The sequence below is a fragment of the Pieris rapae genome, chromosome 4, assembly GCF_905147795.1.
Source record: "Pieris rapae chromosome 4, ilPieRapa1.1, whole genome shotgun sequence".
Taxonomy (NCBI): Eukaryota; Metazoa; Arthropoda; class Insecta; order Lepidoptera; family Pieridae; genus Pieris; species Pieris rapae.
Window position 1 is genome coordinate 2,529,528 of NC_059512.1, and position 15,660 is coordinate 2,545,187.

At 31.4% G+C, this 15,660-nt stretch overlaps 2 protein-coding genes across 3 annotated transcripts; both read left to right on the plus strand.

The window, feature by feature from the left end:
* The first annotated feature begins 5,426 nt into the window (after positions 1 to 5,426).
* On the plus strand, positions 5,427 to 7,867 carry LOC110994539 (high mobility group protein D). 2 transcript variants are annotated; one of them, XM_022261232.2, is made up of 4 exons: positions 5,427 to 5,583; positions 6,203 to 6,365; positions 6,468 to 6,614; positions 6,782 to 7,867. In XM_022261232.2, exons 2-4 carry the CDS (start codon positions 6,216 to 6,218, stop codon positions 6,848 to 6,850), a joined length of 366 nt encoding a protein of 121 aa, XP_022116924.1. In that variant the 5' UTR covers positions 5,427 to 5,583; positions 6,203 to 6,215; the 3' UTR covers positions 6,851 to 7,867. The 2 variants fall into 2 exon arrangements, with proteins under 2 accessions (XP_022116924.1, XP_022116926.1); XM_022261234.2 differs by having other exon boundaries at positions 6,785 to 7,867.
* Positions 7,868 to 8,635: 768 nt separating this feature from the next.
* Positions 8,636 to 14,095, plus strand: LOC110994559 (target of rapamycin complex subunit lst8). Its single transcript, XM_022261261.2, has 7 exons — positions 8,636 to 9,014; positions 9,335 to 9,487; positions 10,103 to 10,164; positions 10,912 to 11,065; positions 11,707 to 11,897; positions 12,836 to 12,978; positions 13,756 to 14,095. Exons 1-7 carry the CDS (start codon positions 8,883 to 8,885, stop codon positions 13,869 to 13,871), a joined length of 951 nt encoding a protein of 316 aa, XP_022116953.1. The 5' UTR covers positions 8,636 to 8,882; the 3' UTR covers positions 13,872 to 14,095.
* Positions 14,096 to 15,660: the final 1,565 nt, after the last annotated feature.

A 15,660-nucleotide genomic window follows, 5' to 3' on the forward strand; every position in this document is an offset into this window, starting at 1 on the left:
GGCAAACACCGCCCCTCTGTAATCCGGCCCGCGAGATATTTTGAAAAACATTCAATAAAAAAAATATTACATTAGGTAATTATATTCACGGCCGACACATCAAAAGGTTGCTACAAAAAATACAAATTTGCGCAGCTTTGAAAATTAGCTAGAACATTGATTTGTGCGTTTGGCAGTACTTAAAAATGCGAACAGTTCTTTTCATTGATCAACACATCGTACAAGACATACTGACAATAATTTGTAAAATTCTTTTAATTTCAACAATCGTTTTGTTGCAAAAGTCTTGTTGTAAAACTCAAAAGATTTATGGCAAAAAAAATTAATACGATTATTTGTAGGGATAGTCATCTTATCGTTTAGGACAAAAATGCTTTGATATTTTTATTATATTAATTAATTATTCTACACTAATAGAAATATATTAGAATAAAAAAGATATTAAATATTTATAATAATACCTACCCATTAAATTCGACTGGAAATAAATAAAGAAAATAAGTTTTTTATTAACGCGCCAATTTTCGCGCCAAAACATGCGGTCGCTCGAATGCCTCTCTGCTTACCTGCAATGGTTAGGTAGAAATTATACCTATGGGGTGAGAGAGGCTCGTGTGGTAGCAGTTCACACGATATCTTAACTAAAGTGATACTTTTATATAAGTAACTATTAATAATTATAGGCGATGTCAACGCGGTGTCTTAAATAGCTTTTAATTACAGGATAATATGTCACCTTTCTTAGAAAATCCGTATTGAAATGAAGATTTTTTTTGTAGACAGATGTAGTATGCATTAGTTTAGTAATAGTTAACAAACATTATACATAAATGATCGTGGTTTATTTTAACAGATACAAACCAACATTTATAAAAAATAGCAGTATATTAGGAGACAAAAAATATATTATATTAATATAATCTTATTAAAATACAGTAAACTTCTTGTAATTTTGACAGGGGTACGGGTTTTTGCTTCAAATTAATGTACATTTGGCAACTGGTGTTCTATTATAGGTCTACGTTTGCCTGTAGCCGAAGGGTGCCTTTTATCTCACGTCCCATAAGACGGTTCCACGCGCAAAAAACAAATAACTCCGACATGGTACAAATTACAATGAAAAGAAATATTTCAAACTGGCTGAATAGCTTGTAAAAACAAAAAAAAAGGAAACCACTCATAATCGAGTATATAATTTTAAACTTTCAAGTCGGTGTCTTCTTTCTTATCAAATATATATTTATACATTTACGTTTTTTTAAAAAAAGATTAGAATATATATATTTGTTAAGGTTTATCTCTATAGATTAGATATCTTAAAGTGTTTAACAAGAATATCGGTAACCAGAGCATTGGGTCTGGTTGTGGTCCGGTAATAGTTTTGAATTTGACTCAAATAATTAAATCCGCGAAATACTCTGAGATTCTCTGAAGCGAGTCGGCAAAACTTAACACTATGTTAGGAGCAAGGGTGGAACCAGCTTTGGCGCCAAGTACGTCACGCAGTCGTGGTCAAGCCAAGAACTTATACATTTGTCATCATACATAAGTTATTATATTAAATTAATTAAATATTGAAGATATGTAGTTACATAAAATCTGGATGGTGAAAAAATAATAATAATAATAATAGCCTTTATTTCCAAAAAACTTTAAAATTTAGGGATGATAAAACGTCATTCAGTTAAGTTTTGGATTGTCCACTGTTGGACATAGGCCTCCTCCTTCCGGTTCCACTCGCGTCTATCGCGGGCCAGGCGCGGCATATTCATTTAACATATCTCTTATTTTTTTCAGTTATAATATAGTTGGTTGGTTGGTTGGTTGGTGAAAAAATAGTGAAATAAAATCATGTTCAATTAGTGGTTCACCTAAGTCCTGGAACCAGCTCAGGCGGGGGTCATGACCCCCATGACTGCCCCTCTAGATCCGCCGTTGGTTAGGAGTATGATTACCGAATATCAAAATCGACATAAATAATTACATATACATTCATAATCTTACGAATCGCGAGAGAAAATCAGTAATTTTGAATATATTATATATCGCATGGATGCTTAAGGTATTGTTCCGTAATGTTATAAAAAATATTCAAGGGTTTCTCTACACGACCTATGTAAATTATCCCACGATATCGGGATAAATCTCTATGTAACGGTGAATCTATCAAGTCCTATGTGTGTGTAATCTTTCGCGCTTTCACGCTATTTCATTGATAATTTCGTATGCAGTAAACCTACCTACTGTGCCTACCAACCCTAAACTATTATTCATTCGGTGACAATCAAATTCAAGACTTTCGAATTATTCCTACGCAGCTGGCAGCGAATTCAATAAAAGCGTGCAGTTGGCTTGTCTACATCCATACTTTTAGCTTTTTAAAACAACACATAAAAAAGGAAAAAGGTATTGTTAAAAACATGACATCTCCCATACAAACATACATACTCTAAACAATGTTTTCCCGGTTATAATAAATTATTAGTATCGATAATAGCGTAATAATCATCATGGATATAGCATAATATAATAAAAAAACAACCATTTGATCAATATAAATTTGTTGAGGAAGTGGTTACTATAATTTTATAAACACCACGATCATCACTTTCATATAATAAACAAGAAAAAACTGTTTATGTATTTGCTTATCGTATCTAATTGATAATGTTGAATCTGCGATTATGCATGTACGCGGTGATCAGTATTGGAATTTAAAATTCAAGATAAATCAAATATTTAAACGTTTAAATTTGATTATAGTCTATTCTAAATAAGTAATGGTTGTATACCATCAAATTGTAACAAAATTTGTATCAAAGTTGTTAAATCTATTAATTACAATAAAGCAATTGATTACGTTGATGCGACATATGTTCATATTATGGTCGTTATATTATATAAAATATTATAGGAATACACGAAAATATGCGAAGAAATTTATGACACGCTCAAATATGCGTCATTTATAACGATATTTGCGTATTAAAACGTTAAATTCGTTATTTTTGTCCCATGCTTTATAGCGGGATATCAAGTACTACCCTAAACATTTATCATTTTTACATTATCGCAGTGCATCGTATAGGTATATTATTTATTTCTTAAGCATTATACAAAGGATGGAAACAATAATTGTTGTTGGTTCCTTCGGTTCCACGGCATCCCTTTGCATTACAATTGTTAAACGAAATACAGTTAGGTAGTTCTTGGGACCCAGTAACGTCTTTAGGGGCTTTTTGTACGTTAGTTATAATAGTGAGAACTATAACCACTTTCTTTCCCTCTATTATTACTTACACGAAATGTAATCTTTAAAAAATCAAGTTTAATAAAGATTTTTATAAATGTCAATATCTAATTAAATATGGATTTTTTTACAAACACAAATTTACACATAATACAATCTGGTGATTGTGATTGGAGAAATGAACCTGTGGAAGTTTAAATACGGACTAAATAATTTTAAAAAGAATCCGGTTTTTTTTAAATCTATGAATGGTCAAGGCGTCGGGCTGGTTATTTACCTACGTTTGAGTTTTGAGACAAGACTTCTGCGTATTGACCGGTTTACGTGCAACCTGTTCCGTTATTCGAGTTTCGATCTTTTTATAATAAATATTTTTGGCTAATTTACAAAGGCTATAAAAAACGGTGACACACAATACATTGTAAGATAATTTTGTACAATAAACGTTTCTTTTAAAACAATATCATTGGTCACAACTTTATATTTCTAATGCATTTTTAATCCTTTCAAAGGAGGACAAAAACAATCAGAAGAAAACGTATTTTGAATCCGAATTACTTTTTTAATTTATTTCAATAATATGTATTTGTGCTTAATAAATTTAACGCCTGGTAGCTTTTCATATTTGTTTTATCTTAGAGCGTTCGCCTATAGCGAATTATCGTAACAAAAACTAAATTTTGAAGAAAGCATACATGAACAGGTCCTTAATATGCATTTATTTCATGATATACTAAATACAACTCTTGTTATTTACTTTACTAAGTTGTTACCGCAGAGCGCAAATTAAGCTACCAAATGCAGTGCAGACTACAAGTAACGCTTTTAGAAAAGTCATGATTTCATAGTTTATTACGTGGATAATGGATTTGTAGAATTCAAATTAAATATTCAAATTCAAATTTAGACTCGTAAAAAACTTTAACACAGGATTCTAAAATTCGTAACAGTAATTAATATGTGGTAAAAATAGATAGATTCATTAACGAAAACTCCGGATAGGGTAAATAACAACCTAAACTAAAATATCGTTAGAATACAATGAATACAATTAACATCCTAGCCGTTTAACTAAACTAGCGGCCTGTAAGATGTTCAGCCAGTTGATCAAACAGCTAGGTTTTATTACTTGCCTAGCCAACATTGTGGTTAATTTAAATTCAATTCCACTTCTACCACTCTCAATCTCGAAACGAACTTTTCAAAATGTCAATATGTCGTGGGCAAACCACAACTTTGATGGTGTTTTCCAATGTAACATGAAAAATAACAAGTGCAATGGAAGAGTGTGGTTACAATTTTGAAAAAAAAGTTAATGTGAATTTGACTCAAGTCATTTAATTTTAAATGAAATATTTTTAGTTGGCAGCGAGAGATATAAAAGCCATATACACCATCTATGAAGGATGTCAAGCTTCTGTAAAATATTTGATAAAAGCAATGCTGAAATGCTGAACTTATCAGCATATAAGTTTAGAAAAGCAGATGACTATAGTATTAGTTAAATATATAATATAATTATTAATTAACCAATGACTACCTATTAAGTATTTTCATAAAACAGATTTTTAAGTTCTTAGCGTGGCTTACGCTAGGAAATAGAAAATACACGGTAGGAATGAAATCGTTAAATATATTGAATTTTATTTCTATTTCTGTAAGTGCTACATCCTTATTGAAACGAAATAAAAACTATTTCTCAATCCCCTTTGAAATATCAAATCGTAAACAAACGCTGTTTTATTGGCATCCCTTTCGCTCTGACGTTTGCCGCGCTTTTAGTTTTTCGTATACACGTTGGCTGTATTTAAAATCGGGCGCGAATGAATGTTCTAAAGGCTGGTAAGGAAACCTATCAGTAGACTAGGCCAAATTTTGACATACTTTTTAAATGAAACTATGTAAAGTATTTGTGAAAAAATGAAATATGTATCAAAATGGATTCGTAGTGTCGATTAATCAATAGTATTAGCATTATTTTCTTGAAGGAAATCGTAAAAATAATTTAGAACACTCAGTATGGAGTATGATTTAATAATCAAGATCATACCATATACTAAAGACATAAAGTCTATATTTGTATGATCCGGTGAAGCATACGTCACGGATATACGTAATAGTATGGCGATTGATAGTACTTTAGCGTTGGTAGCATTGTACGTCCCAGCCAATCACAGCCGAGATAGAGGGCGCTGTGGTGATGACGCGAGGTCCCCCAAGCTAGCTTGCTCTGGGAACATTACTTTGAGCTCCATACATTTTCTTTCGGTTCTCTACGTCTGCAGTTTGGTTGTGCACTAGTTCAAAAATTATTTCAAAATTTTCGCCATCAGGTAAGTCTAATTATTTTTATTACTAAACCCGCTTATAATACAAAGCTTAATTGTATATTTGAAGACTTATTTTAGCAAATCAAGGTTTTTTCCACGTTGGAATTCTGACTCAAACATGGCTATGGGCTTCGCCGTACTTTCCGTACTACGCGTGGGTATGAGAAAGGACGCCCTATTTTTGATAATTTATTTCTCGAATCTTTTCCATTGAAGGTATCGAACAGTTCTTCTACAAGTTAAAGCTTATTATATTGGCGATGATATAGCAATTATGTCATGATTAGTTATTGCGTATTTTCTACACAATATGTGAAAACAAAATGGCTCGTACGACCCAAGCATAGGCCACTGAACTCGTTATATGGGGCGATAACAATTTTTGTTCAATGATATGTTAACAATTGATTGAAATGTGCTATTTATGTCGGGATTTCAATGCAGAAATGAAATAATTACAATTTGTTCATGTGCATGGGTTGTAAATAGGTTTCCCGCCAAAAGTGTGTTCTAGAGAACGCCTAGTTCCGATATGGACGCTTCGAATCGAGTGCAGCATGGCCCGCATAACCTGTTGCCGCGCGTTTTCGATGTTTTTGTAATGTTTAATGATTATTTGCAGGAAAAAAGTCAAAATGTCGGACAAGCCGAAGCGTCCTATGTCAGCTTACATGCTATGGCTAAACAGCGCAAGAGAACAAATCAAAGCCGATAACCCAGGCCTGAAAGTCACCGAGATCGCTAAAAAAGGCGGAGAAATTTGGAGGGCTATGAAAGACAAGAGTGTAAGATTTTGTTAACTTTGTATTATTATAATCTACTTTCTCTTGTATTTTTATATTATAATTCCTTAATATTTGTTTTGTATAAATATTATATTTTATCAGGAATGGGAAGAAAAAGCAGCCCAAGCAAAAGAACAATATACTAAAGACTTGGAATCATATAACGCGAATGGAGGTGGTGGTGAAGGTGGTGGTGGTGGCAAGAAGCAGGCAACAAAGAGAGGCAAGAAGGCAAAGAAGGCATCACCCGTGAGTATATTAAGTCAATAACAACTTTATTTTAGTTATAATATGATTTTATTCAATTTATCAGCTTGGTATATACATATTTCTTGTCCGCTTTGTTTATTTTTATGTAGCTATAGTTTGTAGAACTGTATCTATAATGAAAACGTATCCCATGCTTTTTGTTTCAGAAGGCTAAGAAGAAGAAGGAAGAGTCTGAAGAAGAGGATGGTGATGATGATGACGAAGAAAGCGAATGATCTCCCAAACCAACGCATTTCTGTTCATATTGAATAATTTACTCGGACTTAATTTATTACATAATGTACCACTGACTTTCCAAAGTCTGTATACATTACAACAAATTTTTTAGCACCTTTTATCGGAATTTTACAAAATTATTTTCTGTATTATTATTAACTAGATATTGGTATTCTGAAGGCAATTGATTAACATTTTTTAATAAGTAGTTTCGTAAGTAACAATGTTTAGTAATTAAATAGGAATAGATTCTAGGTGAGTGTAACATGTGATGCAGCCATTATGTTTGGAGCTGAGCAGGTTATTATTAGTCATATACTATGTGTATTTGTTTAATGAATATCCCTGTGCTGCTTCATGTAAGATCATCTGCACCACACTGTATGCAGTCTTTTTCATGCAGAATTTGGAAAGGTTCAGCGCAGACTAAGGTCTAGATTTCTAAGCCTCAAAAAAATAATGTTAAGTGTTAGCATGTATGAAAATGGGGAAATTGTACAGTTAGCCCTCCCTTGTTAAGTTCGCTGTGACTGGATGCTCACCTTTAATTAATGTACCTTGAATGGTTTCATCAAAACTCTATGTCTTCTTACCTAACTCTGCAGTAAAAGCTGTGCTTTGCCATAAATTTTTTGTGTTGCTATGTATAAATAACCTTTGTGCTCAAAGACATAAGTTTTGGTTTAACTATATCAAAATGTAAAATTAGAGACAATTTCATTAACTATGGCTTATTGTTAAAGTAAAACCTACCTCTGTCATTGTAAATTTCAATACTAATAATGGTACCAAACTTAAGCTAAGCTTACATCTCGGAGTGTGTCACCGAGGTGAGCATTTTGATTAATGTTTAGAAAATTGATGTGTATGTTGTATTTTTAGTTGTATAGGTAGGTTTTAATGTGATTAGTCTCTGAAATTTTACATATTTTGTGTTATTTTGTAAATGAGAATAGCATTCCTCATGTCAATATGGATTTTACATGTTCAATAAAGTAATTTCATATAAAATTCTATTTTTAAGTTGTTTTTTCTTTTCTTTCCCATTTCCTGTAAAGTGTATTTATTATACACTCAAATATGTAAAAAAAGCATGGTTAAGGTGCTACTGATGATCAGAGTCGGATCATATAACATATACCTAGACTGAGCCTGTTAAATAAAAACTTAATAATGTAGGTAAAATTTAGTCACGCCAATTTCTGAACCATGTAGCGTTGATTTGATGTCAAAAAATATGATAAGGCTAGGGGACAGATCCACTGGGATCAAGAATCGTGCATTCTAAAAAAAGAATTCCATATATTATGTATATGGTGAGACTCAGATAGTTTAGATAGACCAAAGAATCGATTTTACAGGCCCAATTATTAATCGAAGTGTTTGTTACTCTTGAAAAACGCTTTTCGATTTTTTTGTTTTCGTAAAAACCATAACATTTACTTCAATTACTGGAGTGTACTCACTAATACTAATGTTATAGTCTTGTCGGTTTCATTGTTAATTACTCAAAAATTCGCGAGATGGGTGTATAGATAATTTTATTTGCCTTCATTTAATTAAAATTTAATTGAAATTTATATATTGTGTATGACGTATATGAATATTAGTGAAATCATCCAGTTGCTTCTTCTACTGGCGTGGTTTAAGTAAGCCAATTGACTAAATATGTCAATTGTCAGTGTTGCACATTCACGTCATATACAATGAATGTCATGTGCGATTAACGAATGTCAAATGTCAATTACAATTCCTAGATTGTCTCTTGCCAACTAATGGTTTAGACTTTAGAGCTGCTCATTGCTTTATTTTATACATATTTAGTAAATAGTAATTTATATACAAATTAATAATTTGGATAGCGATTTTTCCGTAAAGTTAAACATTTTTAATACAGTTGATGAATATGTTGACCATATTATCGAGCCAATAGGGCTTTTAATAATTGTCCTGATTTCTGACGACTTAGATAAAATGTATAATAGGTTATAATTTCATACTAACACTGAAAATTATCGATAATATTGAACAATGACAATGTCTGGAGATGGTCCTGCGGGGGGCTCACAAGTAGCACTTGTGACTGGTGGCTACGATCACACCATCAAGCTTTGGCAGGCTCATAGCGGTGTTTGTTTACGTACTATGCAACACCCAGACTCGGTAAGCAAAACATATGTATGTAGGGACTCCGTTTCCGCAATTAGACTATCAATAGGTCCGTTGTGCGTGAAAGCAAAACATATTAAAACTATCTAAATCCGTGTGTATTTAAGGTTTAATGTTACTGCTACGAATTTACTTTTCATGGAATCCTAAATAGTGATAAAATAATTTCAAAAAGCTTATTATTAACTGATGAAAAAGGGTATGAAACACTTGCTGAACTGTTTCAGTCACTTACTGAAATGCCCTCATACTCCATGAGTCAGGCTTAATCATATAAATTTAATTTATTGAAATATATGTTTAATCAATTCCAGCAAGTAAATGATTTAGAAATTAATCCTAGCGGGCAAATGGTTGCAGCATGTGGGTACCAACATATTCGGATGTATGATTTAGCCAGTGCCAACCCTGATCCAATAATTAACTTCGATGGTGTCACGAAGAATGTCTCACGTGTTGGCTTTCAGGTATATTATTTCACATATCATTTAAATAAATGAAACACTTTTAACACACAGTTATAGTTAGTTAATAGTAGTTAAATATTTAGAGACATCAAATTATCTTTATTTGATTCTTATAAACTATTAAGTATTGTTCTTATTATGATGAAAGTTATACATATTACAGTCTAAACTCTATTTATCATCACTCAAGGGATTGTGCAGTCTTCATATTTTGATGTTACAAAGTGTTGTTCTTAAATGGAATGAAGAAAAATCTGTATTAGAAAATAGAAAAAAAACATTTCAGACTAGTATTAGTAATTACATAAAACACAATTCTTATTGGAATGCTATTGCATATAGTATGTTATTTTATTATATTCATATCTTGTGATATTTAGGGGTCTTCCTGATAAAGCATATTTAAGGAATCCCAATTTGTGAGCAAAAGAACAGATTTCTTAGAAATATGGAATGTATAATGCCAATAGTCCAGTTTATACCAGGACAATAAAACTACAAAATACCAAACACAGCTTCAAAGTTTTTACTTATTTTGATAACTTAAAAACTACTTTTTATTATTTAATAGCAGTTATAATTACATAACATAATTAAGGTCCATTAACATTGCAGGAAAATGGTCAGTGGATGTATACTGGTGGAGAAGACTGCACTGCTAGGATTTGGGATTTAAGGTGTGTCATGTTATAATATATTTAATATGTGAGAATTATATGGTGGTTGCAAGTGCTTATAAACATTTTGCAAAAAAAACCTTGGCAATTTTAAACAGATGGACAGATTACTGCCAGTTATTCTCAGTCTCTCTCTACACTTGGAATTGGGAATTGGTAGTAAATTTAAATATAATACCATAACTTTTTTTTACTTATATGGGAGACCAGATTGTTCTCTATATTTGGTGTTATGTATGTATGTTTGGTATTCAAAATAAAGGTAAATTTACTTAATTGTGCATGATACATGTTAACCATATTTTGTTCCAAACAAATGGTGGTGTTCAACTATATGTAAATTATGATATAATTTTTAACATAAGATTGTCTTGGTATCACTTATTACACGACATTAAATTCAAACCTGTTGGCATCCCTCCTAGGCAGAGAAGACAGAGGGTGTAGGCCGAGAGAAAAAGCAGGCATAAAAAATTCTCGGTATTCTTTCAAAAAAAAGCAAATCATGAAACAATTCTACAATATTTAAAACAAATTTAGTAAAGTAATTAGAAGTAGCTCCTATTATCAAGTTCTGATAACAAGCATTTTGTCATTTTCTGTAATGTTACCTAAGATTTATCCATTTTTGTTGTGAGAAGAAAAATATTACTTTAGTACTAGTAGCATAGGATTATGTACAACAGATAATGAGATTGCATTTTCTATACAGGTTACTTCTATCCGATAATGTTAATATATTTGCAGAGCAGGAAGACAATTTCAATGTCAGCGGATATTTCAAGTACCGGCCCCAGTAAATGCAGTTGTATTGCACCCAGACCAATCGCAGATCATGGTAGGCGGGCAAAGCGGAATTATTCACATCTGGGACTTGAAGACTGATCACAATGAACAACTTGTAATTATGCATATTTTATAGTTGATTTTCCTAGCTTTAGTTGAGTTTCCATACATTGTTCTTATATATATTGTATGCTAACTTATTCAATTAATAATCTGTATGGTGTATAATTCCTGAGATGGTTGTTATTTATATGGTATAATATTCTATGATACAACCCTAAGTTTTGACACCAAATAATTTGAGCTTTTGTGTAATGAAGAGCTATTCAGTTCTATGCTTCTAGTTTATGTTTATGTTGTCATACAAATATTAAACTAGGATTATAGTAATTAACCATTGGCTTGGTTTCTATTTCCATATACCATTTCAGGAAGTATAAAATCTAATTGTTAGCTTAAGACAATTCATTTTACATATTATGTTACATCTGTATTAGCATGTAATACTTTATTTGAGTATAGTATATTTATACAGATCTGACAACCAAAAAATATTATAATTTATTGCCATAATTGTCATATAAATGCTTTATGCTGAATGTTGACACTTCTTTCTTTTTTTTGTATGTTTTATTCTTAAATATAAGTATGTAAGATTTCTTAGCTTTACAGTAATATAGTTTAAATATTAACTACCTCCATTTCAATTTTTTAGAACTAGTAATAATTTTTTAATAGTCTGTGCGTAATTTTTAGATACCAGAAGCTGAGGCGTCTATTCAAGACATAGCAATAGACCCAGAAGGTAAATTAATGGCGTGTGTCAATAATAAAGGAAATTGTTATATCTGGTCCTTGGGTGGATCACCGCCTCGGCCTGTTCCAAAGAAACACATACAGGCTCATAGCAAGTACGCGTTGAGGTGTAACTTCAGTTTGGATTCTACGTAAGTATTTTTAATCTACGTAAATTCGCGTAATTTATTTCATAGAAGTAAGTTTGGTAATACTGACAATAATAGTTCCAATTTATGAAAACCATATTCTATACTTTGTTATTTGAACTACTCTTAGTAGCTTTGTGAAGGATAATTTCTAGTTTCAAATAATATCTTTATAAATATATAACAGCAATAAATACTACAAAGGACAATTTTTATCGTAACATTGATTAAAATCACAATGATAAAAAGTAATTTAAAAGAAAATGGCTGTCTGTAAAGTCGGTTTACGGACATTTAACGTGACGTCAAAATGTTTAATAAAATAATTTCATACTTTAATGAAGAAAATTGAATCATTTTTATTAACTTTTTGTATGCATACAACGGAGTGAAATGAAATCTACAATTTAATTGATAAATTTACTTTTATTCAGTCACTACTGTCTATTTCAAATATGTTTATAAACGTAACTGGACAATGTGCGTTACGGGACAATGAGTAATTCCTTTTCTTGTCTGCAGCCGGTTTATCGATTTTCACGTCAAGATAGAAATATGCTTTTTTTGAGATGATATTGTAATAAATCGCGAAATTTTGTATTTTTTTTTGGTGTAAATAATACGTTTGCGCGTTTAACACGCGCTCGTTGTGCGTAGGAAAATATCGTAAGGAAACCTGCGTGTGACAGATGCAGAAGGCAATATATAATCAACATCTTATCTTTTTAGAAAAATAAATGAGTAGGACATATTATATATAATATTTACATACAAAAATTTGAGCCTCAGACCTGGAAGGTTGTGGACTTTTTTAAATAACGTTTGAAATAGTTAGTTATTCAGTTTTTTTGGTTGCCCATTTTTAAGTGTTGTAACTTTATTAATTTAATTTATAAGATATGTACAATACTTTTAATATTGAATTCATTTTCATATTTTAGTATGTTAGTAACGACATCTGGCGATTGTTCCGCAAAAGTGTGGAATACAAAAGACTGGACCCTTAAACGCGAATTACGACACGACACACAGCGCTGGGTATGGGATGCAGCCTTCACCATCGACTCTAGATATCTCTTCACTGGTGAGTAATTATGCGCCTTTACCCAATATTAAAGAAGGGGAAAGTCTAATTAACATAAACCGTCATGAAACGTTAATCAAATTAAATCTAGTTTCAAGAGTTGTCAGACCTTTTTTTTATTTATATATTAGGGGGGCATATACAAAAAATCTATTTGATGAATCTATATACAGATTATTTAATTGTAAAACTGATGTAGTCAATGTCGAGCTACGTCCTGTGTCTTACTTCAATATATGTATATAAACTATTTATTGTAAGCCATATGTACACTGTATGGATCTAGACTGGCGAAAATGAATATATAACAAACAAGGCAAACGGTTATAACTGATATACACAAGTGCAATATTATTGTGTGAGTGATTATCATATCACTTCACAATCAAATAGATTGTTTTAAATATTACACTGGAGCACCTCTAGGCATATTCATAGGCGGGACTAAAAGGAAAAGACAAACTTATTTCTTTCGCTTTCGTATCGTAATAAATAATAAACAATAGAACTGTCGACAGCTATACTGTATAGAGTACGTACCATATTTGACAAGACTATTGAAAAGTTTTCTACGATTACAAAACTTTTATATTATCTGTACAATCTTCAGAAACGTTAATTTCAAATAAATGATACTTACAAAAATCAAATGAATTAAATAATTTTTAGTCACAGAGCTATCTAAAATTTTGTTCTATTTGAAGTTTGACAATTCTTAAGTGGATGTTCTGACGTGTTGGATTACGAGTGCTTACATTTTTTAAATGTTTTTATCAGGTTCATCAGACAGCTACGCACGTCTGTGGGATTTGGAGAAAGGGACTTTAGAGCGAGAATATTGCGGACATCAGAAACCTATCACAGCGCTAGCTTTCCGAGACCAAGCTGTATAGATCTGATATTTTTAGTATGGACAGTTACAAAAATATTAAGACTACTTGAATTGAGACAATGAGAAAGACGAAGTAATTCATAAAGTTGCTAATATTGGTTATAGCCTGGTCTGATAAGAGAACCTGGGGACGCGTCGTTTCATTTATTCACAAAAATATACTTTTAATTTTATCACATTAAGTATCAGTTTCTGCCCAACAATAAAGACGTAAAAGATTGTTAAATATAAGAAAAAAGATAAGTTAAAACTGCTGCGACCTCAAATCACACGACGGTTCGCTAATAATAGTTTTATATTTATAAAAAAATATGACGCAAGTGTTTCAAATTGTGGAATGTTAAATGGTAGAATAAACAAACAACTTCGTTGATCGTTGTACATAGGTACCATCTTTTTATAAGCTTTTGACAGATGACAGTTAACCATTTGTATAAAAAATTATAAGTAGAGGAGCATAGACATTGAGCTATCTATAAAAGCTTGTAAAAAATCGACTATTGTTATTTTGTAAACATACAATTACTACTAAGTACATAGTTGTGTATGAATTTGTTCATACGATAGAGTATTTGCTTTATTTCTAAAGTGTAAGTGTATATTTAAACTTAAGTTTATTAAAAACTGGGTGGTATCTTAATATTTCAAGTGTTCAAATTGCATTTAAATTTTGTAAATAAATGTTTTTTAATGCACGTATTTTATTAATTTTGACAAACACGAACTGACAATGACATTTAAGCCGGGAAAATACAAAAACTTAGGAGTTATTGTATTCTATACAATTTATCAACCTAATTTTTTCCTTCAATTCAGTCGCAATTGTATATTTTGCCAAAATTGGACAAACTCTAGATTCACCTTGCAAAAATTGTAATATCTACTTAAATTTTTTTGTAATAATAAAGTGACAAAGGGGAAAAATATTACACTTAATAAAACGAAGACAATCAAATACTTATTAAATATGTACGAAATAATATACATGTGTGTAAATGACTTGGCAATATACGAATCAGGGGCAGCGCTAACTAGATGAATGCAACTTCCTCGCAGTCGAGTAGCCCGCGATATCGCGGTACAGAAATACCAATATCGACCGACTGTCACCAACAATCCACAATCTCAGATTGATAATAATCTGAGATGGTTATCAATTGGTGCATTAATTATTAGGTTCGGGCGTTAACTTTCGTTGGAGTTAAGTCTCCAAAGAACCATGTAGGTCTTTTATACACTGAATGATATCCAAAATCTTTTGTTTATTCTATTGTTAATAAAAGGTAATATCTATATTTTTTACGACGACACAATAACATTATCGAGCACTTTGCATTTGCGTTACATAAACAACACTACTTCATCTTTATCAATTATATTTATAATATATATAATATGTAAAATAGTAAGCGGCACGTCCTCCAGCAAATTGGGCAAATGATTTTGTAAGAAATCTAAATAAATTTCAGCATTTAAAACTTCTGTTAACTTTGAAACCTTTACGCCATCTTATTTAAACCACGCTGTGGTTATTAGGAACGCTTTGGGTACACTAGAATCGTATTTTGTAATTCCAGAGAAATTTTTAAAAACAGACTGTTTAACAAAAAAAAATTCTTATGGCCGATCTAAGAAATAATGTCTCAGTGTTATACCACAGTAGAATCCTTATTAAATGCGCAAACTTTTAAAGTTGCTTGCCAAACTGGAGTAGTACTTTTTTTTTTCAGGACGATCAGTTGAACTAGTGCGAAAAATTAATTTTGAAAACTTGGTACGGTATAAAATGA